We start from the raw sequence: 26,095 nt of genomic DNA, 5'->3' as shown, positions 1-26,095 counted from the left end.
TAAGCATCCAGGAGCTGGGGTCATCACAACGGAGATAAATATTGAGTCACTTCTATTCTTAGTCTAGTTCTCAACCCAATCAATAATGCAACTGTGGGTTTTAATTACAAAAGAAGAAAGTAATTGTGATCATCTCTGTTAAACTGTATCCCAACTTCTGTGCCCATGCAGCAGGAGCTTAAAAATCTGCAGACAGACTAACAGCAGATAACTTTATGACAGAGCTTTAAAGAAAATATTTTAATGGTAATTTTTATAAAGCACCAGAGAACTAAATTGTTGTTTTGATCTTGGATCAAGTAATAGAAAAGTAAATGGTTCAAGGATTTATCTTCACAAGTACAAAATAAAACCTGAGATATAGTAAGTTTTGCATTTATAATTCATACAGTGTTCAAAACCGAACGGGGTTTAAGAATTTGATACAAATTTCTGTGCGATTCTCAAACCTGTAAACTCAAATCTTTTTTTCTAATTAATGACTGTGGTCAGTAATCTGAGGTTGTGGACTCCCCATCCTGTGGACTCCAGGGCTTCCAGGAGCAACCTGGGATTGGTGAAAGGTGTCCCTGCCCAAGGCAGTGGGGCTGGAGTGAGATGATCTTTAAGGTCTCTGCCAACCCAAACCATTCTGTTATTCTGCGTATTTATTACCCACATATATTTTTGACAGTTCTCTCAGTGATATTTTTTAAAATGGAGATTATTTGTATCTCTAAAAATAGTGTACGTATGATGTAATGCCTATTTCTGTAGAGTTGTGACAACATACTGAATTTTTAAACTTGTTAGTTCATTGTAGAGCAGAATAAAGAAATTGATACCAAACTTTACTAGTAATCCATTTTCTTAGAGATGCAGGGTTCTTCTTTTTAAACTCCTGTAAGAGGATGATGAGGTTTAAAAGATTTATTATAATACTGCATTTTACGAGCAGTATCTTAATATTTGCATCATGTAAAAATTGTCCTGGAGCCTTGTAGAAGCATTTATCTTCAGAGAAGTCTGTCACTGCAGACTGCTTGAGTGGCAGGTTTCTTGTTCTTTGATCATTACTTAATGTAATCCTGTCAGAGGCTGGAGGTAGCATGGGGGATCTCACAATTGGAGGGAATTAAGTCACATTTCAATATACTGGATCAAACCCATTAGGTGCTTTACCATTACTAATCCTTTCCTTTTTTAAATGCTGTGAAACACTGTGGGTCTCTTATAATCTATTTTTAACTAACAGGTAAATTTGCTGAAATGGTCCCTTTTATTGATCTAAACCAACTAAGACCGACTTAAAACATGTCTCCAGCTACCTCTTGCCAAACCTGGGCACAGCATTGCTGGCTTCTGTTTATTTGGAATATCAGTTAATTTTAGTGAGGCTGTGGCTGATCTGTGAGTGGCTGAAATCAGTGCTGCTTGAGCTGGAGGATGGTTCTCTTTGCAGCTCATTGGTTTTTACTGAGTTTATGGCCATACTTCCTCTTTTTGATACTTTTAAAAAATGCTCGACAGAATTTTAACTTCATTGACTAATGACAGGCTGAGAGAGTTGGGATTGTTCAGCTTGGAGAGGAGAAGGCTCCATGGAGACCTTAGAGCACCTTCCAGTGCCTAAAGGGGCTCCAGGAGAGCTGGAGAGGGACTTTGGAGAAGGGATGGAGGGACAGGAGAAGGAGGAATGGCTTCCCACTGACAGAGGGCGGGGTTAGTTGGGATATTGGAAGGAATCCTTCCCTGGGCGAGTGGGGAGGCCCTGGCACAGGTTGCCCAGAGAAGCTGTGGCTGCCCCTGGATCCCTGGAAGTGTCCAAGGCCAGGTTGGACAGGGCTTGGAGCAACCTGGGCTAGTGGAGGGTGTCCCTGCCCATGGCAGGAACCTTGGGACTGGATGGTCTTTAAGGTCCTTTCCAACTTAAAGCCATTGTGGGATTCTATGAATCAAAGGTGAATTTAGGTTTGCTGGAATCTGTGGGTCTGGCAGTGCCCTCAGAGGGTACAGACATTGATGTCATCTTGGCGTGTGATGCAACGAGATACTGCAGGTTCCTTCTTCCTGAGCTTGTTTGTCCAAGAGCAGGTTTTTCATAGTCTCCATCTCCAGTTTTGCGTGGCCTGGGTGTGATCCCAGCCCACAGGGGCTCAGGAGCAGCTCTGTGCCTCCTTTAGCCAGGCACCCTGCAGGACAGGACCCCGTGGGTGCTGACACTGGCTGCAGCTCCACGGAACTCCTGCCGTTTTCAGTGTTTTCCTTGCCCCTGTGATCAGAAGGGGCCGTGTCTGCAGCGTGTTCACTTCCTGCGTGGGCCCTGTGGGTTTGCCGTGGGTGTGGATGCAGCATCCGCCCCGTCTGGCGGGGAGAGGAGGGGCACAGGGATGGAACCCCCACCTTTCTGGGGGGAAAATCACTGTTAGGCTGGGCTTTGTGGGTGGGGGAAGAGCCAGTGAATTAGGTAGTGCTTAAGCATGAATGGTGTAGAGGTGTCTTTCCCATGCCAGACAGCTGGGGAAGGGTCTGGAGCACAAGGCTGAGGAGCAGCTGAGGGAGCTGGGGGGGGCTCAGCCTGGACAAAAGGAGGCTCAGGGGAACCTTCTCACTCTCTACAGCTATCTAATAGGAGCTCATAGCCAGGTGAGGATTGACCTCTTCTTCCAGGTAACAAGTGATGGGGTGAGAGGAAACCAGGTTGCACCAGGCAAAATTTAGATTGGATATTATTGAAAATTTCTTCATGGAAGGAGTTATAAAGCACTGGAGTAGACTGCATAGGGCAGTGGTGGAGTCACCATCCCTGGAAGTGTTCAAAAAACATGTGGATATGGCATTTGAGGACAAGGCTTAATGGTGAATGCTGTGGTGGTGCTGCACTGGCAGATGAACTCGATGATCTCAGAGGTCTTCCCCAGCCTTAACAATTCTGTGATTCTGTGATTCTACTGCTTCACTGGTGGAGCTGGAAACAACCTCTGGCAGGGTCCTGCTGGCATCCATCATGGGAACCTGTGCTCGGCATCCTGAGCTCACCCTGCTCTGCTGAGCTGCCCTCGGGCTCTTCCCTCTGCTTTTGGGAGCCAGGGGAGAATTGCCAAATGCATGTTCGCTCATATTTTATTTTACATATTGATTTTGTCTGCTCGTTTTGTCAGCAGTGTTACTGTCAAGGGCTCCTTGAAATTCTGCCGCTGGTTATGGTGGTCATTAGCAAAACACCAATCCTCAAAGTGTGCTGTGCATTAAAAATCTTCCAAGGAATTTCCATAGGCCACTGGTGTTTCCCAAACCAATTAATGAGTGTCTGCAGTTTCCAACGAGTAATGACTTCAATAGGCTGGGTACAAAATACAAAAATACTTAATGAAAATACTGCCCTTTGGTGAAAACCTGGGTTTTTCAGATGAAAATTTTATTTTTTTTTTTAAACTAACAGCGTAATGCAACATCAGTCCCAGTTTATCTGTAAACTTACAGTCGGTTTTCAAAACTTACTTTTGGGAGTTTCCCTTAAGACTTTACAAACTTGACAAGCAGGTTATTTATAAACTGTGAATTACAGGAATCACCTCAGTTTGGAGGTGACATGTGCAGCTGTGTAACGGCATTTCAGAGTGATGCACAAATGAAACTACATCAGACTGAAACTAGGGGGGGTTTATTTTAAGCAGGCACCTGTATTTACTGTATCTGGCTGCTGGCTGCAGTGTACAGCCCTTCCCGTGGCCTGTGGGAGAGCCTGTGGTGCTGGATGATGCCACCGTGTTGGGATGTGACATCATTCTGCTGCAGGACAGATGGACACACACTGTCCTGCCCTGCCAGGCTGAGGCTTCAGTCCTGGAACAAGGTCCTGAGTTGCTGTTAGGGAGAGCTGCACTGGGAGGTTGCTAATACAGCTCATTACCCATCTTTCCTGCTCTTCAAGGCCAGGTTGGACAGGGCTTGGAGGAACCTGATCTAGTGGAAAGTGTCCCTGCCTGTGGCAGAAGGGTGGAACAAGATGAGCTTTAAGGTCCCTCCCAGCCTGTTCCATGATTCCTGTCTCACAGACTGTATTTTTAAACCTTTCTCCATCTCGAGTAAGATGAGTTGTACAGCTGCTCTCCCCTCATGTGCTGGGGTGATGATGGGCCTCCTGACCCCGGCACTGTCCTGCAGCAGGTTTGTGTGTTTTCCTCCCCCTGCTAAGCAGAGCAGCAGAACTGCACTTGTTTGTGATAATTCAAGAAAAACTTGTGGATATTTTTACATTTATTTCCTACTTGCAGTCCAAACACATCAGTGTTTGTACAACTGAACACTTTTCACCAGGAAGCCTGGAACTGTTTGGAAGCAGATCCTGAGCACAGTCTGTCCTTCGCAGAGGAATAATCTGACACCATTAACTGGCATCAAACTGGAGAGCTGCTCAGACCTTGACCTGAGCTGGTGCTGGCAATGCTGTGGGAGGGATGTACTCTTGTGCCAGCTTGTGGCAGAAGAACCTTTCGAAACTTCTAAATATTTTGCAAATTACCACCCCAACAAGCAAGAATTCAAGTCGTTATTACTGTACTCTCCACACAACAGCCAGTTATCTGTTCCTTCCTCCTCCTTTTACCACATTGACAAATTTACACTATGGTAGAAATTAACTCAGTTCCTTGGAAGATGTCTGAGAAAATCTTTTATAAAGCATTATCAGGGAGTTAATCTCTGTTTTGATGGACCCTGAGGGGCTGGGTGGCAGTTCCAAAGCCATTAATTCTTTATAAGCAGCCTCTTAGGCAAACTAGGCTGAGACAATGCGTGGGGGTTTTGCCCAGTGCTCGTGACTGCATCATGTCACTCGGGGGTTGGTGGTAGAACAGTGCTCTGTACTGGGGACAGGTGTTTCAGTCTTTTTGGAGACTTAAAAACCTTGTGTTCGAGTTGCAGCTCTTTGTCAGATCCTTGTTTTTAACATTGTTTCAGTCTCTTGAAATGACATATTGGGTGGCTTCTTGCAGGAAGCCGACAGGGCAGCAGCCAGCAAGCTGGTTGCCTGTGTGCAGGGAGATGGTGGCGTGCTTGGAGCTGGTTTTTATTTCCTGTCTTCCATCTGGGCTGTTTCTGTCCAATATGCTCTACTCAAGTGGAGCAGCCTGGTTGTATTCTCATTTGTAGCCAACTCAACCTTTCACTTGGGTTTAGGTTTCTCCTGCCTTAGAGAGAAGTGTGAAGAGTTGTTTTTTTATGTTAGCATTGTAAGGTTGTAAGTTGGAGTTGTTGGACTGAATGTGATATAATGCTGAAGGACTTCTTCAAAAGGCTGTGGTGGTGTTGTCTTCAATTTTGTTTTCAAGGTAAAATGGATTTCTGATTTAGAATATGGAAAATCACATCAACTTAGACGTGTTCTTTGTAAGCCTCATGGACCAGCTTAGAGACTGGGAATATCCTGAGCAGTTTCCAATAAAAATCACCATCAGAAAATGTCAGCACATAATGCAAGCATTTGGATGCCCTGTTTTCCTTGGAAAAACCTGGCATGGAAACAACTGCCTGTACGAGAGAATAGCTAGAAGAGTATCTTTGGTTTTGGCATAGAACCGATTGCTATCTAATGACATTTAACAGCATTTGTAGTTTTATATTTGATATGTGGCATCTTTCTTAATAGGGATATGTCTGACAGATAAAATACTTGACTGAATACCATTGCTCTGTCTTAATTCCTCATTGATCCTTACTGTGTTCTTGCAATGCAGAGTTGCATTCTGTCACTGAGTATTAAGTCTTGTTCTCATATGATGAAGTTTTCAGTTTGAGGTAATGTAGCCACAATGCTTGTGTTGTCTTTATGATTTTATTTTTGTTTCCTTTCAAGTCTGGTTAGCAGTTGTGGTTTGTCATCGTGGTGTGCAGGTATGGCATCACGCTCACCCCCTTGCTTTATCTGTTGAGATCAGTTCTCAGACTGCTTGAGAATAGCTGGGCTTTTCCTGCTGTTTTGCCCTCAGTGGAGGAAGGGACCCCAAATGATGGTGGGGAAAAATTTCTCAGAGCATACTCAGCTTTCCATTTTTAAAGGTCGTTAGGTTGGATTGTACCAGAAAATGAGAAAGTTTGGGAATCAGGGTACTGTGATGCTCCACCTGATGAGGGGAGCCCTGCAGAGCTGCTCTAGGGTCTGCACTGTGCTTCCCCAGCATGGCTGACCTGGGCATCTGCATCTTGGGATCTGGAGACCCTGAGTGCCTCACCCACCTCACTATCCCTGTTCACTCTGATGCTGAGCCAGGCTGGTCCCAGCCGGGGTCCAGGGACAGCAGGAACTGTCTGTGCGTGAAGTTATGCCCGAACCCAGGCAAGTCTGTTGGGGCAGGACTCCTTCCAGACACAGGGTAGGACTCCTTCCAGACACAGGACTATTCCTGGGACAGCAGTGTCCATGAGATGCTGTGCCTGTGATGGTACTCGTGTCACATATGCTCTTCAAGCTGGATGCACTGACCATTAATGAGAGTGGACTGCTCAAAGTCACCCTTGCTTAGAGAGGAATTTTGAAATTTGGTAGGAGGAGTCAGATCCCTCCCCACTTCCTGCTTGCAGGCGTCCAGTTTAGTGTTAATCCTCAAGAAAAAAGACAGAAGAAATATTGGAAGTGGCATTTTAATGATTTTTTTTTTAATGTCTTCTGTGAACTTAATGCGTTATTCTCAAGGTCATTTAATAAGAGACCTTTTTTCTTGTGAGAGGTGTGCTGGTACTTTGTCCTAAATAGTCTTAATCTGTTTGGTTTAACTTGAGATTTAACATTTTAATAAATGGGGGGAAAAAAGCGGTATTTTGTATTGGCTTTCATATCAACTTTTGGGAGATGAGAAAATGTGTATCTTGGTAGGCTTTGCATTTTCCTGGCTTCCCAAGCTGGTGGCAGATGAGGAAATCATGGCCAGGTCTGTGTTAGGTTTGGGCTGTGATGTCAGTTTTGAGACTAGATTGAGGGTGTGTTTAGTGAGCAAAACTCTGAATGTGTTCGGAAAATTTTGACGTGGAATATTAGAGATTTTGTCCTTTCAGTGTCTCTGGGTGGATTCAATCCCACAAACTGACCCTATATGGTTGGTATCCCTACCTTTTCATCACCAGGGATTTTTGGGTTGCATACCTTCCCAGACTTCCCCACCCTGTGCTGAAATGAGATGGCAGGCAGGAAGGGAGGAGCGTGGTGTGAATCAGCTCGGCTCAAACCTTAGCAAGGAACTTTGAGTCTGTAGCAGAGGGGGCTTCCCCCTTCCCCCCCACTGCTGTCCCTGTTTGCCATGCAGATCATGCTCTCCGGCTCTGCAGAGTGTGTGTGCTGAGACAGAGCTGCAGGGGAGAGCTGCAATTTATAAACATGTTTAAGAAAATATTATAAACCATATAAATCTGAATCGCTGCAAGTAGGAGATGACCTTTCCCTGCTTAACGTGGCAGCTGAAAAAAGATGGTCGGGGTAGTGCGAAAGCGACGGAGAAATCCAATCCATGGTGCCTTTTTATTGTTCCTCCTGTGTTGCTGGTGCTATATTTAGAAGCTTACATCACTTCAGGGATGATGACAGTCTCTGCCCTCCCTCTCCCACTCCCCCCCTCCTCTCCCTCGCTCCTTCCCTTAGGATGGATCGTGTTTTCATACTACTTATGAGTCCTACAGATCTTTGGGTAGGATTTTTCTGCAGCCTGTGGAAAGCGATGTACATAGGGATGCGATGGCACCAGGGAATGTCACCCTGGAGGGGAAGGGGAGCCCGGGGTGCTGCTTTCCCTGCCTCCTCTTCCTAAAAGGGTCAGGAATGGGGTGGTGGAGGGTTGTATTCTCTTTTCTTTATCCCTGCCACGACAGTACTGTGAATCATTTATGGTGTTCGAGTTCAGTGGTGGGGAGAACTGGGAGCAGCATGGCAGTGACACCACATCCAGCCAGCTGTGCCAGCATGGCAGGGGCTGCAGCTGGCTCTGCCTCCTGAACCCCTCACTCTCCATTGCCTGCCTGTCCAAAAAGATTTAAAGTACTCAGATCTATGGAAATAACCTCTCGATGAAGGTGCCCTTAATGCTAAAATATTTCTGCATTATGCTGCTGCGTTGGGCAATTCCCACTCACAAAACTGTATTAAAATGAATTATTTTAGCCTGAAACATCTTTGCCCGAGTGTGTGCAGTGACAGATCACTTCCCGGGCAGCCAGTCTCCTTCCCCAGCCCCCACCATGGGCTTGGAGTCAGGATGTGACTGGAGGTGCTGGACTAAAATGGGGGTGGCAGGGGAAGGTGTCTGCTCGTGGCTGAGCGCTGCGGGGACAGCGTGGCAGGGACAGCGTGGCAGGGACAGTGCGTCAGCAGCCGCCTGGCTCTGAGGACAAAAGGACAGGAGTCCTCAAGCCCAGCCTGCAGACCCAGACCCCTCGGCTTGCTGGCTCCTGTCTCATCAGCCAGGGCCACGATGCCTTGGAGACCATCACCCTCCTCCCCGCCCGTGCTGCACAAAGGGCTTTTCTCCCTCTCATTGATCAAGTCATGCTGTTCCTGGGGTACCTTCTGCTGGGGGCTGCGGGTTCTCCCTGCCTGTGCAGGACTTGCATTTGTGGTGTCTTTAAATGAGAGAGGGCTCTAATCCTGCTGAACTGAACACGCGTTTAAATTAGCCTTTAAATTATGGAAGGCCTTACTATCGTTTTAAAAACATCCCATTTTTCAGTGACTTACTCTTCTTAGACAATTAGAATGGGCAGATTTGGTTAACAGTCAGGAGGATTCAGGTAGCATTATGGGAGGATAAAGGGAACCATGCAGAGAAATGTATGGAGTGGTATTTCAGCATGAAAATAAATCAGTGTTAAGGAACAAAGACCACCTTTAATTCAGAGATTGTAGACTGCTTTTTCCTTGAGATTCTCTGAAAACTTGGATTCTGCCTTAAAATGTGACTGGAGATTTTCTGACTGTGATTCTGCTCAGTGCTGCAGCCCTTCACAAGTATTTTGATTGTGATCACTACAAAGCCTTTGTATCAGATTTTTATTTTTTCATCTCAGAGTTGTTCCGGTTTTGAGATTTGTCATTAAACAGACGATTTATAAAAACACAGCCTTGTGCTGCAGGGAGCTGGGGCTGCAGAGAGGCATGTGTTTAAAATAAATAAAGAAAGGAATGAAAGCAGAAAGGGGTGGGGGGGGGATGCCCCAAAAGCCGGGGTGTGGAAGTAGGTCAGGTTTTCCCCCCGCCCGGGGCTGGGCGGGCAGGGCTGCTCTGCAGCCCCCCGGGACCCCCGGCGCGCTCATTGGCGGCACGGCCACAGGGATGATGTCATCTGCACTTAAAGGCAAAAACTAGAAGGAAATAGAATTTTGTTCCCATTATTGAGCTGGTGTTTACAGTACTTGTAAAATATGGCATCCGTGCCAAAATGTGCGGTGGGTTGGGTTTGCTGCACAATGCAGAGGGAGGGGGAGATGTGCCCCGACAGCTATCGGGGGCAGGCAGGCAGGGAGAGGGTTCCTTTGGCTGGGTGGGTTTTCTTTTCTCCTTGATGTAAATGGTGATCATGCTAATTATAATATAGGTAACACAGCATAAAAGTATTTGGGTGTTCATTGCTGCTGAAGATTTATCTCTGTAGCATTAAGGATGTTTAAAGTGCTTTTAAATACAATTTAACGAATTATTAGAAAAGGCACAACACAGTCATGTGTAAGATGAAGCTGACATATCCCAGCCTATTGTTCAGTAGTGAAAAAACAGTAAGAGAAACAGCTATTTGTATAGCTCTGTAGTGCATTGTAAAACTCCAATGAAAATGCTTTCAGCTTTTAAAAATCAGACTTTGTGTTTGCAAATTTTGCAAGCTCAGGAATTAAGTTCAGATTGTCCTTTATGTTTAAATACGAATTAAACCCAGTACTGTTTATGGACCCTTGCTGCATTTATTATTTTCGTTGTCTGATAGATGTTGAGTAAATTCAGACATTGATGCCAATTTTTTTCTTTTAAGACAGTTTTGGAAGGCTCCAGGGTAAGGTCTTTCTTAGTTAAGGTGCAGTTCCCATCATAACTGTTGGACTTGATGATCCTCATGGGTCTCTTTCAACTCAGGATATTCTATGGTTCTATGATAATTTGGGAAGAATTCAATTCTTGGATGACTGCTGAGGAGCTGTTGGTTTGGGATGGAGAGTGGTGTCCTGTTGGTACAACTTGGCTTCAAAAATGTGAGAATCTTCTTCCATGTGTCCCTTGGCACAGGAGATGGAAAAGAGCTTTCTGTGGATTGCTTCAAACTGCCTGATTCAATATTCAAAAATAAGCAAACAAGCAAACAAAAAAAAGGATTTTTGGCCCTCAACTGCCACCAGGGACCCCTTGGCAGCATGGGAAGCATGGCCATCGCAGGATAGTTTTATTTTGGGGAAGTACCCTAGAGTGTGATGCAAACTGGGAACAATGTGATGTACGGCGATGGAAATTCTTTCCAAAGAGGGGGGAAAAACGTGAACAGTGAGTGCCCCTTCTTGTGGATGAAGTTAAATGATCCAGAGTACAAAATAATGGCTTTAACAGAGCCAGCACCCTCTGTCCCCCTCCCTGTCCCCTCCCTCCTTTCCTCCCCTGCGCAGTAGCAGAAGTCATTTGCCTTCTAGGAACTGAAAGCATCGCGGAGGACCCGGCTCAAAGGTGTGGGATCTCGGACGAGCTTCCTTGGAGCAGCTCTCCAGCACGCTGGGCTGCCATCCAAGACACTAAGCTCCTTGCAAATATATCAGTTTTTAGTTGCAAAAAAGAGATTATAAAACTGAATTGACTACTGCAGAATTAAGGCAGTTGGGGTTAGAGACATAATCGGTCTTGATTGAGGGAGGAAAAAACCCCCCACCTACCAAAAGTTTTAAACACGGTTTGAAAACCCTTAAAATTATGAGGATTATAAACATCACCTTTCAGTAAGAAATTTACTTCTTATTTTAGACAAAAATCTCCTAATGAGTGTATAGGATGAGATAAAATGTTGAGGCTCTTGTGTGACACACATACATAAAAGCAGAAATTATTGTGAGCTGATGATGGGTGTGTATCTGCGTGTGCATGTGAATAGCCGCAGATATTTATTTTAATTATTTCTAGATTTGGGTGCAAAGATAAGAAATAATCCACCTAAATGCTGCTGAAAGTGTTAGTAGATGCATGTGATTAATTTTGAAAAAAAAAAAAAGATTTAGAAAAAGAAGAATAATCAGAGTTCCAGCACATCCATGAATAGATGCTAAAATGATATAAAAGCTGCTGTGGAGCGGGGTGTTTGCTGAGCAGTTGTTGTACTGATATGTGTGTTTATATTAGGTCAGTAAAGATGCTCTGTTGGCTGCATCTGCAGATCCAGTAGCCAATTGATCTAATGCAGTTTCTAAAGGCTTTCTATCCAGGTGATGTCATCCTTTTAGCTCCGTTCCCCTCCCACTCTCTTTCCTCCTTATTAGATATTTCATCTTGCTGCGGAGCATCCAATCGATGGGAGCTTCTCCTGAGGGAGCTGCTGAGAAGCAAAGCAAAGATAGTAGGAATTAGGACTCGGGCAGTCAGCCTTGCTGTAGCCATGGACGTCCTGTTTTGTTGGGCATTACAGAAATGTTTTAATTGGCAAAGCTAGGCGTGGATTAGCCGTGCTATCTGACTGAGGCATTAGAATACTGAGCAACACTGCAGAGTTGTAAACTGCATTAAAAAAAAAAAAAAAGGAGGAGGGGGGGGCAAAAGAGGAAAGGGTTTGTATTGCAGAGGCTTTTAATGCATTCCACAGTGCAAACCTGTTAGAGCAGATATCCTGGAGCTACGGTCCGGACGCTAATTCAATTTTTGCAGTTATGATGGACAAGAGTATAAAGAAGAAACTTTAATATCCAGGATGTGGGATTCCTGAATTGCCTAAGATGCTGAAGAACCTTTGCAAAATTTCATCTACAATACGAATATGAAGTTTCTGAAAAGTGGACCCGAAGATAAGCCACTTGTAAATGCATTTTAGAAGAGAAAAAAAGAAATTTGAAGAATTCATATCTCACCTTTCAATGTATTGTTGCTTTAACCTGCAGTTCTAATCCATTTCTGAATTAATTCAGTTTTAGCAGCACTTTTTGGGTGCATGCCTCTTGCCTGGGGGAACGTATGGACATTTGTATTTGAAAAGCTAGGAAACATTTTGATTTGAATTTATGTGCTTGTTAAAACTGGAACATTTTTATAGGAATTGCTGCTGCTGCTGCTAACTCCCTGCAATACTGAAAACTCCTCAGATCTAGTGGAAGCTGTAATCGAATTCAGTGTGAAATCCAAGCCTGAGAAGTTGCATATATGTACATTTGCTGCTTTGGTTTATGATTTTTAAAGAGAAAGCAAAAGGGGTTTTTTTCTCTCTTTTTTTTTTTTTTTTTTTTTAACCCCCCTGTGGCTTTTATTTGAGAAAGGAAACTTTTTTTCCCCCAGCCTAAGAAATGGCTTTTCTTGTTCGATGTTACGCCAACTGTCTGCAGCCCTGGGCCTCCAAAGTAAGTAAGATTTTGTCTGTGCTGCATTTCTGTGACATGTATTGACAGCCCTGGTGCTGTCTGAGTGTTCCCTTCTCATCCCAGCAGCACGCTGGGTTGGAGATGCTGGAATCCTGGCTGTGCATGAACTGTTCTTGTGGAATCGTTTCGAAACAGGAAGGGAGGACCTTGAAATTGTGGAATTGTTTTATGCATGAATAGCTTGCAAATTAACAGCAAGTATAAAAAAATGCCATTTGCTCATGAGATGTGTAAAGCTTGCTCTTTAGCCTGTAAATGTGAGGCGAGTGTTATTGAAGTGTAACATTTTTATAACTGCTGGCATATTTTGCTAACTTGAAAATATTGGTATACAAACCCACTGATGTTCTAATTTCCAAGCTGTGTGAAGCTGTACTGCTTGTTTCCTTTGTGCAGCAGCGTGGAATTGGTTAATTATTTAGCTGAACTATGTAATTACAATTAGCTTTAAAGGACCCAAATTATTTTGTGTGTCTGAGAATGCAGTATTTCTGTGAAACTGGGGAGGGAAGGGTGTTTCTTTCAAAGGAGCTAATGAAAGCTAGAATGTTCGAGCAAACCCACCTTTTGAGATAAAAGCCTTTAAAGAAATTAAAAAATACACTGTTTATCAGGCTCTCACTGTATGGTGTGCTCAGCTGAGTTCCTGGTGTTTTAGGAAGGCTAACCCCAAGTAGTTACCTAAGACATGGGAACTGCCTTACAAACCTGAGACCAGGCATATATTCCTTTTTTAAATTATTATTTATTATTAGTTTATATCTAAAGGCTAGAATAAAGACTGGACAACTTTCTGGCATGTGGGAGCTGTGAGGGTTTGGAGGCAGTGGGCAAAACCCTTGAGCTCTGGGCAGTGCGAGATGCAGCACTGACTTTGGAGCAGGAGGTTTGCTCTTGACTTTGATCCCAAAAAGTTTAGAGTCTCAGTGGCATGCTGGTGTGGAAGGGCACAGGGAGAAGCCAGCTGGGTGTGTGGGAGCCCCATCCAGGGTGGTTTTCCCCTCTGGTTTTGGTGTCTGATGAAATGGGAACGGCAGCTCGCAGTGTGTGGGGTGACAGCGGTGCTGGGTTTGGGGTGTCCCTGTGTGGCTGCCAAAGCCAGCGGGGCAATACCTGGGTGTTGGGGTGGCTGCATTTGGGCTGTTCCATGTGCTGGGTCCAGCCCATTGTCGGGTGAAGTGGAGCTGCAGGTATTGGTGGTCTTGCAGGGTGGGTGGGCTCTGTGTCCTCAGGCAGTAATTGTGGCTCCTCACCTTGGAGTTCTGCTGGCAAATCCTGGCCTCTGTAGCATCATCCATGGCTCTCTTTTTTTCCCTTCCTACTCTGCAGACATTAATTATGAAAGGCTGAGTTTACTTAAGCTTGGCTTACCTGCACTGCCCTTATTAAGGAGGTCTGAATGTTGTAATACTGCTTAAGGAATGCTTAGTCACCTTGGTGCTTCAGCTGGGATTGCTCTTTCCATAGAGTTTGGGCTGAAGTGAGAAACCACAAAAAAGAAACCATGTGCTCGAATAAGAGCTTGACAGGGGTAAAATAATAATATAAAAAAGATTTTTGACCCCTGTGTCAGCTCTGTAGTCAATACCCAGCAGATTGCTGCCCCACCAGCCAAGCCATTTAACCACTCAGTTACTAATCATAAATGAAATGGTATAAAATGTTGGGGAGGGGGAGGTTTGGGTTTTCTTTCTTCTTTTTTTTTTTTTTTTTGATGGCTGATGAGAACCCGTTAACGGGTTTTGCATTCCAATCCATAGCTAAAAGTTTTTTACCTTTAAACCCACTAAAGGTAAAGCATCTTTATTTCCTTCTGAAAAACCCCACAAAGCACCCCAAAATTCCTGCAGGTCCCCTTCCAACTTTTAAAGAGATCTGTTCATGATGTTCTGTGACTGAAGAGAATTGTGCATAGGATTAAACACACTGATGAGCTGAATTAGATCTGAGTTTGTTCCATTTTGGTTTTAGCTAACTTTTGTACTAAAATCTGTTTCTGTGACAGGTGTTTTATAATAATACACAATACAGCAAAATAAGTGATGTCAGAATTTTAAATATGCAAGTTTATAACTTTTAACTTGAAAATGTCAAGCATTTTGAGATACTGTTTTGAAACTAGAACTTAGGTTTATGTGGATCTGTCCCAGAATTGTTTTAATTAGTTGCTTTTAAACCAGTGTAGGGCAATAGTCTGAAAATGGACTCTTGACTCAGTTGTAATTACAGCTGTTCTGGATGTGACAATGTGATGATCCATGTATTGAATCAGAGCAAGATGAAGTCATATTTCTTATGACTAATCATAAAGGTAAGCTTTCATGAAGGTACATGAAGGAGAACACTTCTGAAGGTTAACCTTAGCCTGGGGAGGTTAATTGGTGTGGCTGTGGAGGAGGAGAAGCTTCAGGAGCTCCGTGGGCACTGGGAAGATGTTCTCCAAGCACAAGGGGTGTCCACACCGGTTTGCACAGCACACAGTGGTTGGTGCTGCACCCACCCCTCATCCCCCAGACACTCCGTGGCCTTTGGCTTCTGAAGGTAAAAGGACAGAGTAGACTTGTGTAAAGTGATCAGTGCAATCTATTCTCCTGCATCAGGAGCTGCCAAAAGGAGGCTGAACTGAGGAGAGAACTGTGAGCGTGGTGAATTTCTGCAGTGCCCTCGTGGAGGTCAATGTATTTCTCAAAACTGTGCTGATCCTTGGAAGTGTGTCTGGGAGAGATCAGCACCTCCTTGGCAGGAAGATGATGGTTGTTCTCTGTCAGTTGTGTCTGGAGGAACCAGCAGAGGGGCAGAATTGTAAGGGGTGGTCCCTGCCCTGGGGACTGTGTCCTTTCTGGAATGATAGACTGTGGGAGATGAGATAAATAGATGGAGGCATCCGTGAGGGAACGTGGGGAGGGTGATAAGCAGCCAGGGGTGTGGTGAACAGTGATCAAAGCAGTGCCAGCTGTCAAGCCACTGTGACTCTGGAAGAGGATGAGGGAAGGTAGAGGACTTTGCATTGGGTTTGTGGGGATCTGCTTCCATAGGCTGGTTGTGTTTGTGAGGACAAGAGACATTCAACACTGAACTAAACTCCTGTGATACCAGTACAGTATTTTAAAGCAAAAAAATTAAATAATTCACAAGTATCTCAGCAAGATTCTGATCATCTTTGTAATTCTGATCATAACTTTCTCTGTTAAATTGTCTGTGATGCACTTTGTGGTATTGGACTCTTTACTGTAGCTGCACTGTGAAGTCATTATAAAAGAGAGCTTTAAACTTAATGATTTAGATGTATATGATTCTTCTGTAATAGAAATTTTATGCACATCCTAACAATTTTCCAAGCCTAGAATGTGTCCACAGTTACCCTGTTTGTAAAGCAGGAGGGTCTGATGGGGAAAGTACAGAATGACTGGATAATGTTTCTATAGAGAATATTTAAAAGGGATGCTTTTTGAGATAATGTGCTTTTTATAGAAAATAAGAGTTTTTGAATTAACATTTAAGCTTCTAAAATGTTTTTTTCGTGAAGGGAAACAGTTTCATTCAAGATCCCAGGTGCATGTTAAACTTATCTTACAGCAGTAGACAGTAATTTATTTTCTCTAGGCTTCTGTGCTCTTCTCTTTCTTCTGTTTAGATAAAATCTAATAATGGGAGGCATAATAACAAGATACATTTGCTCTGTAAAAGTTTGTGTTTGGGTTAGTGCAGAAGACTTGGAGTCATTTTTCAGTCCCTCTCCTATTTCTGGTGTTGTCTCAGAGGGACGTGATGCAAGTTCTGGTTATCCATAACTAAAATCAGTGTAACCTCATCTTCTGGTTCCAAAGGGCATCAGTTTGATCTCCAGGATCTTAAGTTGAAACCTTCATGCAATTAAAGGTTTATTTTCAGCTCCTTAGAAATAAAACAGAGCTTTGATAGTGTGTCCTTGATTGGATTCGATGTCATCCTTGTCTTTGCTAACGCACTTCTATGGAAAGTGGCCCTGGTAGGATGAATTCTAAATGTTTTCAGTGCAAATAGAGTAACTGATCCTTTGCTTTCTTTTTTTTCTGTCAGTTTTGACAACGCCTTTCTCTTCTCCTTGGCCTTGCATCTCCCTCTGGTCTCTTTCTGTTCACGCCTGGAGCTTCCAGCCCAGCTTTCAGCCTTGTGGAGCACCCTGTCATCACTCGGGGGATTGCCCCCCTGAGCTCCTCTCCTGGCTCCTGATGCTTCTCTCCCCTCCTGTGAACTTTGGGTTGCATAGTTTAGCCCTCTTTTGAGTTTTTGGAGTTTAAGCCAGCTCCTCAGAGTATTTATGGTCTCTCCTATCCCGTGTTTTCTGATCTTTTCCCCCTCCATTCCCTGCTCAGAAGGATTGCCTTGATTCTCCATGATATTTGTAGGAGCACAGCCTCTTAGTTCCTCAATACTGTAATCCCTGAGCACTTGGAGAGTGAAGGCTTGGACTGACAAATGATGATTTTTCTTACACTTAGATAAAAGTTTCAATTCTCTTTTCTGTAACAGCTTGCAGGATACCTTCCATGAAACATTTTAACCACACTTTTTGCTTGAGAGTTTATTAAGATAAAAATGGTTTAGTATGAGCTGTGTGGCCATTAACGCTAGAAAATGTGGAATTTCTTATAGTCTAGTGCATAATATGTTAAAGTTAAGGGCAAGTACACATCGTACTGCTTTTCAACAGAAAAAACCTTTTCCTGAAGTATTGTTTTTATGGGAAATTGGCTCTTAATATGCAAATAAATACCTATCTGTTCATTTATTTCCTCCTAGACTTTGTTTGTTTTAAGCCTGCTTTGTTACAATTCTCCTTACAGCTACAGCCTGAGCTGGGACCACCCTGTTTTGCCCCTCTCACTTCCACGAATGCATTTCTTGATGAATGCAGAAAAAGAACGTGCATTGGAGATTGGTGCTCCTTTGTTGTTTTTTTAGCATGTGCAGGATCTGAGGGCCTCCTTACCCAGCTCCTGGCTCCGAGGTGATGCTGGCAGCACCAGTGAGCTCGCTGTGCTCCCACGTCCTTGGAGCCCTGCTCGGTGTGTCCCTGGAGCTGGTTGTCACCTGCGTGTCACTGCGTTGAGGATGGAGCAGCCTGGGGATGTGTAAAGAGGGCTCGTCATCACCGCTGTGTTTTACCAACCGTGTCTCTGAGAGCTGATAAATTATTCAGTCGAGATGCAGCTCGGTGTAGATGTGGAATTCCATGTGCCCTGCAGTGCTGGCTGGGGATGAGAGTTCCCAAACGTGGGGCTGCTGCCGGAGTTCCTGCGCTCCTCACGGAACTCAGAGCATCCCCAGCCCCTCTCACAGTTTGTTTCCTACTGTAATTATTCAGATGACGCTCTTTTTGCTCTTGTCATATATTAATTTTCAGTGGCGAGAACACAGAGTAAAATTCGATCTCTGGCACTGAAAATGACCCTTTTTGCACATGTCCTGTTTCATAGTCAAAACAACAAAACACGAGTCTTGGCATTTAAAAAAATGTTACTCTCTGAGTGAACTAGAGAAGAGCTGGTCTGTGTTAAGTTGCATTTTTTGCAACCATCAACTATGTTCCCATGCTGGATATTCCCAGTATAATGGAGTTCCCACCAGTACTGGTACAATTTTTCACAGGTGGGTTTGCAGACCCACTCCTCTCCAAAGCTGAGATGTTTGCGTGTCAGACACTTAACATATCGTGAGTTAAGGCATAGCAGTAATCTATAATTTAGACATATGAAAACCAAATTAAAATTGCATTACATGTGTGGTTTAAGGCAACACCAGAATTTAGGTTGAAATTCTGTCCTCATGTCACCTTATTGTAACTAAGGAAACGTAATGCTTCAGAGGATTTTATTTTCTATGGGCTGTAGGAGCCATGAAGACCAAAAAACTCTTGGCTGCCAGAGGCACAGAACAGCCCCTGGGGATTATTAATTCTTTTAGATTTTTTTTTTTATGTGTTGTGTGCACTTTTTTTATTTTAATGTAAGCCTGGAGATATTTTAGGAAGGCTCCAGGGATAGTTTTCAAGGCACTGCAAAGCTGTCGTGAATGGTGTCAGCTTGGCCCTTATTTCTTTGAGATTCATATCTGTAGTACTGATAACAACTGGGGTAGGTACTGTAGGTAATGAATTGAAACATGATTTGAAATAAATAATGTCATGAAGTTTGTGTAGTTGGATAGGCACCGTTTTTCTTTGCATCATGGTATTGAAGGTTACAGGATTTTATCTGAACCTCTTGGAGAAAGACCTTGAACCATCAGTGGGCTTTAAAAACAACAAGAAACCCACTCCCAAACATCCTTGCTGCTCTTTAAAAATCTGAATAAGTCTGCTTTCGTGCCACTGGTGGACCATCTGTGGTCTTTAAGGAGGAAATGTTTCTGTTTGCATTAAGTTAGCTGAGGACTGATGTCAGCATGGCTAATTCAGCTGGGCTCATCTTGCCCTCTCTGTGGACACCTAAGTGGCCTCTCTCTGTATCTCAGAGGAGAAACTTTCTCCTCTCCCATTAACACAACTCTAAATGTATTTTAAACTGGAACAGAATTGTAGCTCATATGTAAAAGGTGAGCAAAAGCAGAGTTAATTTATACAAATCCTTGTGAAAAAACCTGCCGAAAATTCTGCAGAATAACTTCAGAGAACTTGTGGGTTTTGGTGGTTCCTTGTTAATTTACTGGCACGATATATGAGATGATTAAAATAATTTACTGATGCCAAGAAAAAACTCCAGCTCCTCGGACAGAACTTTCCCTGCTGTGGTAGGTTCTTGGGAAATGAGAGTTGTTGGTGGTGTACTTGAGATTGCAACAGAAAGAGGAAAACTCCCAGGGCTGCCAAAAAATGGGGGGATGCAAAGGCTGGAAGTGCAAATGGGAATTAAAAAAGAGAAATTCAGGCAGAACTAATTCAATATTAAGTCTGTGGAAGGTGTTGAATCAAGGGTGTCAAAGAGAAAATGGCGTAAGAAGGGACTGGAAGGATGTAGACACTGAAAGGGAGAGGTGGGAGCTTCTGTTTTGGAGGATCCTGCTCAGCTCTTTGATCAAGTGGTCTCTTTAGTCTGGCAGTTTGGTTTAAGACTGAGGGCAAATATACCTTTTTTTTTTTTTTTAGCTGGCAGTTTGTAACAGTGCAGGCTTTCTGTGTCATCTGGGAAAGGCAAATTGCTGTCCCTAAACCACTTGGGTGTGCTGGAGGCGGAGCAGGAGCGTTTCCTAGAGCTGAGGTTACCCAGTGCCGGCACAGCCACTGCCCTGAGCACGTGTTAATGGGTTCCAGCTTAAAGCAGTGCAAACCTCTTAATGGAAAACCTCAAGCAATAAACAAAATACTCAATATATGTGCCTTAACTTTGGGGCTGTTTGTCTTGGAGAGCTGGTGCTAGCACGGGCTGGCGGGTTGGGGGGTTTTCCACGGCAGCTCCGACACCGCAGGGCTGTGCTGGGCCTCGGGTGTTCCATGGAAAATAAATCCCGTGTTGTTTCTGAATATTATTCTCGCTGGCAACGTTTCAGGCAACTTCAGAAAAGCAAATAAGGTATAAGGTTACTGACAATCTGTAAAACCAAGGACAGAAAATTTGCTTGCACAGCCTGGAAAAGGACAGACTGTTCCCTCAGAGGCTGATGCTTCTCCCGTGTCCAGACTGGATTGATTGGTTGTAAACATCCATGTGGGGATCCAGAAAAACTGATAAAAAACTTTGCTATCAAGAAGAACCAAATAAAGAATGAGGCAAACCTTTTGGTTCCCTGTTATGCATTTTCTTTCCATTAATTTGAGTTTGGAATGGATGCTGTACACCAGGAGAATCATGCAGGTTGTGCTTCCTTTAGTAATCTGTTTTCTGATGATGAGTCCTTTGGCCACTGCCTTCATTGTGGGATGTTTCTGAATATATTTAATAAACATACCCCTTACTGCAGGGTGAAACACGATGGTGAAGCGTCTTTCACATGTAGAAAAAGATAACTCATAGGTCTTGTGTCTCTCTCTGTCAAGACTATTTTGCAAATTCGTGTTGTCTGTGCCTTTTCAGCCTGTGTTTTTTGGTTATCCCAAGTGTAACAGGAAACACTGACAGGTATTTTCAAAACTTGTGACATGAATGCAAAGGTGTGCATTTTCCACAGGGTAAAGATACCAGCAAATCCAAAACTAAATCACTGTGGAAATGCAGGATGAAGGGCATGGTCCCTGTGCCAAAAGAGGTTCTAATGATTCCTTTCCATCAAAAAAAGTGGGGAATAAAAAAGAAAAAAGTCTGTTTAGCTGTCCTGTGATAGAACTTCGCTCATGACTTCCGTGGTTCCCTTTCTCTCTATTTAACCTCTGCAATGACTTTCCAGAGCCTTTATTTTTAGCAAACCCTTCCTGAGGAGCACATAAAGGAAAGCTGTCCTCAGGCTGACCATCATTTTTAGTGTCCTTCTCGGAGGAGTTGACGGGTGGTCATCTCATCAAAGGTCACGTCATTTGCTCTGTTGTACAGGGCATGTGCAATCTTAAAAGTCTGTTATACTGAAATTAGCCTTTAATTTAATTCCCAGGTATTCTGTGTGACTTCACTGCTGAGAGTAAATGGAGTTTATGTGGGAATTAAATGTCACTGCAGACGCACTCTCCTCTCTCTGCTGGCCTGGGAGCTGGGTGGTGTGTCAGAGCTCACACCCCAATTAATTTCAAAATTACAGACATGAGACTTGGTGCAGGTGCACAACCTTGTACTCATCTTTGTTAGACTCGATACAGTTCTTACTGGGGAACTGTGGGAAACCTCAGCAGTCTCCTGGAGAAACCATCACGTTGTTGCTCTGCTCTTGTTGTCAAACTGCTTTTAGAAAGTTCACAGTTCTCTGGTTTGGCAGCAGGAGTGCTTTGGTGCTGGGTGGCTGCACCCATGAAATCAATGGCAAAAACCAAGCTCCTGGTGGATCTCTGGAGTCTTCACCTTGGGGTGTTTTCAGGGTTGCTGTGGGGAAAGTTTAATATTTTGTTCACGTCAGTTTTTATTAATTGTTACTCAGAGCTGGCTTTTGCACTGCCATGTCTTCTCCCCCTTCCTCCCCTCTCTCCTGAGTGACCCACCCTCAGCTATGTCCTGGTGAGCAGGGTGGGGTGTCCCTCTGTACCCTATTCCCAAATTTCACACACCTTTAACAAAACCTAGTCCAGTCTGCTGGTGCTTCTGGGTTTGTGTGGCAAGACAGGCTGATGCTGCCATTAGGATGAGCTTCCAGAGGGTTTAGTGTTTTTTCTCTCCTTTTTTCTCATTGCAGTTTGCAGTATCTCTTTAAAAATTCCCTTGTTGAGCCAAGATTTTTTGGTGTAATCACCAACTGTGTTTTCCTGACTCAGTGGGAGGGCAGAGCTGTAGGTGGCTGTACCGACCAGAACTTCTATTTTCTTAACTTTCTTTCTTGTACAGCTCTGAACTGCAGTGTGGCATTTCTGTGGGGGGTTTGGTCCTAAATATCCCTTTGTTGGGAAAGGTCAGTCACAAGGATGTGCTGGCACAGATGTAGGGACAGGCTGTGCCAGCATGTCAGATGTACTCATATTCCAACTCCAGATTATCCCTTCTTGGGAAAAAATGAAATTGTTGTGGTTTAAAGTGGCAAGTAAGTAGCCTATTGGAGTGTTTATCAGAACTTCATGGATGTTTGGGGATTTCCTGTCTGTGGCTGCTGGGGCACACACCTAGCCAGAAGATATTGCAGATGCATACATCTGCATCCCAAAGCCTCTAAGGTGGGCATAGGGGAACGTTACTGTTTTGTGCTTGTGTCCCAATGCATGATTTTTCAAGGTATGGATGCCATTGTAACAAGAGTTTCTAAGTTTCACCAAAAAAAAAAATCATAATCATTAATAGTTAAGACAATTTTATGTCACTTCCAGCAACTTCCCTACCCCATCCAGCAAGTCCTTCCTGTACCTGCTGTCATGTTGGTACAGGAACATCCTCTCTGTGTCTTGCTGCTTAGTGAGCTCTGAGGGAAAGAACAATCAGTTTGGGTAATAAAAATGACATACAAAAGGCAGAAGCTGTGATTTATTTTGGGAGATCGAGTAGAGTGGCAAGCAGTACTTTAAAGGTCACTTGTCTCAAATAAACCTTATCTCTCTCTCTCTCCAGTTTAAAGAGATATTGTGGTGTTTCCTTGCATCTCACTTGCATTAAATGTCCTTTACAAGAATATATTACAGAGCCCAGCAGAAGTGTTGTACATACCCTTTATAGGTGAGGGAAATGAAGGGAAGGCTGGCAGGGGGAATGAAGATCAGTTGTGATTAGAAGTAGTAAGTTGATTAGAAATACTCCTTTGGAAGGGCTGGTGGTGCTTTGAGTTGGTCTTCAGTGAGTTTTTGTGAAAATGGCATACAAAGTATATCCACAACTTGCTTATTTTGAGAGCCATGTTCTGTTCCAGCATTAATTAGAATTGCAGAATCAGAATGGTTTGTGCTGGGAGAGACCTTGAAGCTCATCCCTTTCCAAGGTGTTCCTTGCCATGGGCAGGAACACCTTCCACTAAACCAGACAGAGCCCCACTTCTCAATCTAGGTTTGGAAAACATTGTTCATCACAAGAACTTTAAAAATCAAAACTAAATTAGAGAAGATAAACTGTATGTGGTAGTTGGTATCTTAGAGTGTGGTGATGTCTTTGAGCCAGAACAGGCTTTAATAAAACCAGTTGTTGGCAGAGAGCAGGCACCTGCCCTTGTTCTCCCAGGAAATCCCATAGATTTGGTTCTTCTCCTGGTCCTACTCACTCTGTTCTTGGAGTAGTTTTGAAAATTCTAGAGTCTGGATAGCAGGGAGCTTAAATTAGATTTCCTTGTGTCTGTATTATCACAGTCAGTGTGGGATTTGCTCATGGATGGAAAGATGGAAGCTGAATTGGAGCTGGTTGTTGGGATAGGGAGGTTATAAAGATGGGGACAGGCTGAGGAGTTTGCAGCAGTAGTGGGGTAATGAATCTCTATGGGCTGATTTGTTCTGTAATTTCCTGAAACTCCTGGATTTTTCAGTTCCACTGACTTGCAGTGTCTCTGCCAGCAGCCCTGCCTGGTAATTTGCCAGCAGTCCCACAGTGCTGCTGGATGTTCTCCCTGGGAAGTGATGTGCTGACCTGGCTCGGAGCAGGGCTGGGAGCGCCGCGCTGCCGCAGAGGGGCTGGGGGTGAGCTCCAGGAGCAGGGCAGCAGTGGCACCCTGTGGCACCCACACCCAGCCCTGCCCTGGAACAGCACGTGGGGAAAGCCAGAGGAACAACCTCCCCCAGCAACGTGGTGAAGCATCAGTGCCTTACCTGCTGTGCAGCTCCCCGTGGCTGTAGGGAGGGTGATGATGTGACTCCCTGCCTCTGTAGGGAGGGTGATGTGACTCCCTGCCCCATGCCTGGCAGAGGTGCTGCATGGGCAGTGCTGTGCTGTGTGTGGCACAGAAATGGGTTCTGTGGTGTGTTCATGTGGACCAGGATTAAATCCCAGCTTCACAGCTGCTCATTTTGCTGTGGCTGGGAGGTCACGTCGGCTCTCCCCCATGTGCTCACAGTGAGAGTACCTTTGGCCACTGGGTTGGATTTTGTCACCTGAATGCTTTGACCTTTTTGCTGTTCTCAAATCCTGAAAATAGATATTTTTTTTTTCAACCTGCAAAACCTTTTCTGGTGGCTTCAAAGTGTTGTGTTCCCTTTTGGATCAAGTTCACTATTTAATACCTCCTGCTCTGATGGGTTTTTCTGTGGGAGTTTGTGAGAGTTTAGTAATCATTTCAAACTTTCTCCTTGTCACAGGTACATGTGACCACAGATATGAATTTACAGGTTGGATATTTTATACTTTCTTTTTGTTAGTAAAAGATACACAAAGCTAGAATAAGGTAAGAATTAGGAGAGGGAGAAATAGCATTATAGTCTTTCATAGCCCATAGAGTGGCTTGGTTTGAGTAGTGACTGCCAATGGGAATGTCATGGGAATCACAAGGGACACAACATCCCCCATGTTCCTCATCACAATTTGATAATAAAATTGTTACGTGTGTCAGAGGGTATAAAAATTTTTTTTCTGGGAGGGGAAGAGCCATGGTGCCACTTTTTTTAGAAAATAGTGAACTGATATTTGGTAAAGTGCTTCTCTTGTGTGCTCTTCAAATAATGGACATAAAAACATGATTCCAAATCAAAACCTGTTTACCATTTCTCTTTAATCAGTATTTATAAAGTTGATACCAGATCAGCAGCATTTGTACAATACTGTCTTTTAATTTGTAGGACTGAATGTGGCTGACACAACAATGTGGAATCTTTACAGAAGAAATCTTTTCATTTGATCATAGCACTTGATTCTATCAGATTAGTTTGAGGCTTTTTTCTGCATCAGAACATTTTTTAGAGGAATAGTGTATAACTTTTATAATTTACAATGGTAAAAGCACGTAGAGAATCTATGATTCCTTGGTACAATGTTCTTTTCATATTGTTGAGTATAAATTTAAAAAATATTAGAAGTACATGTGGCAGAAAATAACCAAGCAGCTAAATTAAAGGGTTGGTTACTTGATAGGATTTCATGCAGCTCTGAATCTTCAAAAGCCACTGCTGATATTTGCTTTTTTTCAGTAGAAAGAACCATGTTTGTGGACTTGAGTCATGCACTAGAATTTACATATCTGCATGTGTGTGCTCACTTACAGATAGATTTATAGAATAGAGGTGCTGTTGTATATAGCTGTACCAAAAATGCATCACATTCTTTCTGTGTACTCATTTTCTTAAAATTCAAAGCCCTTTATAGACCAAACCTTTTGTTTAGATTACATTAGTTTTTGTTCTATATTGGTATCTTCTAAAGGTTATTCTTAAACTAAGGTGCATAAATTAAATTTATAAAGAGGAATAATCCTGCTTCATATTGGATTGTAACGTCAGCTAATGTTAAATACTGCAGGCTGTTTGACCAGCATCATATATTTATCTTCTTGGGGGATATCAACTATAAAGTGCCCAGACCTTTGTTCTGTAGAAAGGTGGATCATTTTCTATCAGTTATATGAAATCTGGAGTGTGATTGGGCAAGCTTAGTCTGAATTAGCTTTTTCTCAAAATATGCATCAAGTTACAGATTCAAGTTCAGTTTGAGTTTGATTCAATAATTCAACAATTCAAACACAAACACGTAACAAAAGTTATTTAAATAACTGTGTCTTCAAATCAGACTTATACATCTTGTTTTCCTTTCTTTTTCCCGCCTTTCCCCAAATCCTTCTCGTTCCCAGCTCCCAGCTGACCTTACCAAGATGCACCTCACGGACAATCCCCACCCTCAGGTGACACACGTGCCCTCCAGCCAGTCTGGCTGTAGCATTGCCAGTGACTCTGGGAGCAGCAGCCTGTCTGACATTTATCAGGTGAGATGGCTTTTCTTTCCTGCTTTGCCTTCCTTGATGTTAAATATTCCATAAAGAAGAAGAGCGGCCCTTTATCCAAGAGTTTGGGTAAAGCCCTCTTGGTGCTTCTGCCCAC

General features: G+C 43.6%; 1 protein-coding gene across 7 annotated transcripts in view; it reads left to right on the top strand.

Moving 5' to 3' along the window:
• The window catches only part of RAPGEF6 (Rap guanine nucleotide exchange factor 6), a 117,131-nt gene that overhangs the window by 45,608 nt on the left and 45,428 nt on the right, over window positions 1-26,095 (top strand). For all 7 annotated transcript variants that reach the window (XR_003527610.1, XR_003527608.1, XM_027643095.1 and 4 more), the window contains exon 7: window positions 25,849-25,980. Coding sequence is in view for 5 of the 7 variants with exons in the window: in XM_027643095.1 (XP_027498896.1) it covers window positions 25,849-25,980 (132 nt within the window). In the remaining 2 variants the exon portion in view is untranslated. The remainder of the gene's footprint in view (window positions 1-25,848; window positions 25,981-26,095) is intronic.

The sequence above is a fragment of the Corapipo altera genome, unplaced genomic scaffold (genome assembly GCF_003945725.1).
Source record: "Corapipo altera isolate COAL_440 unplaced genomic scaffold, ASM394572v1 75, whole genome shotgun sequence".
Taxonomy (NCBI): Eukaryota; Metazoa; Chordata; class Aves; order Passeriformes; family Pipridae; genus Corapipo; species Corapipo altera.
Note: the sequence above shows the minus strand (reverse complement) of the source record. Positions and strands in the feature narration are given on the sequence as shown.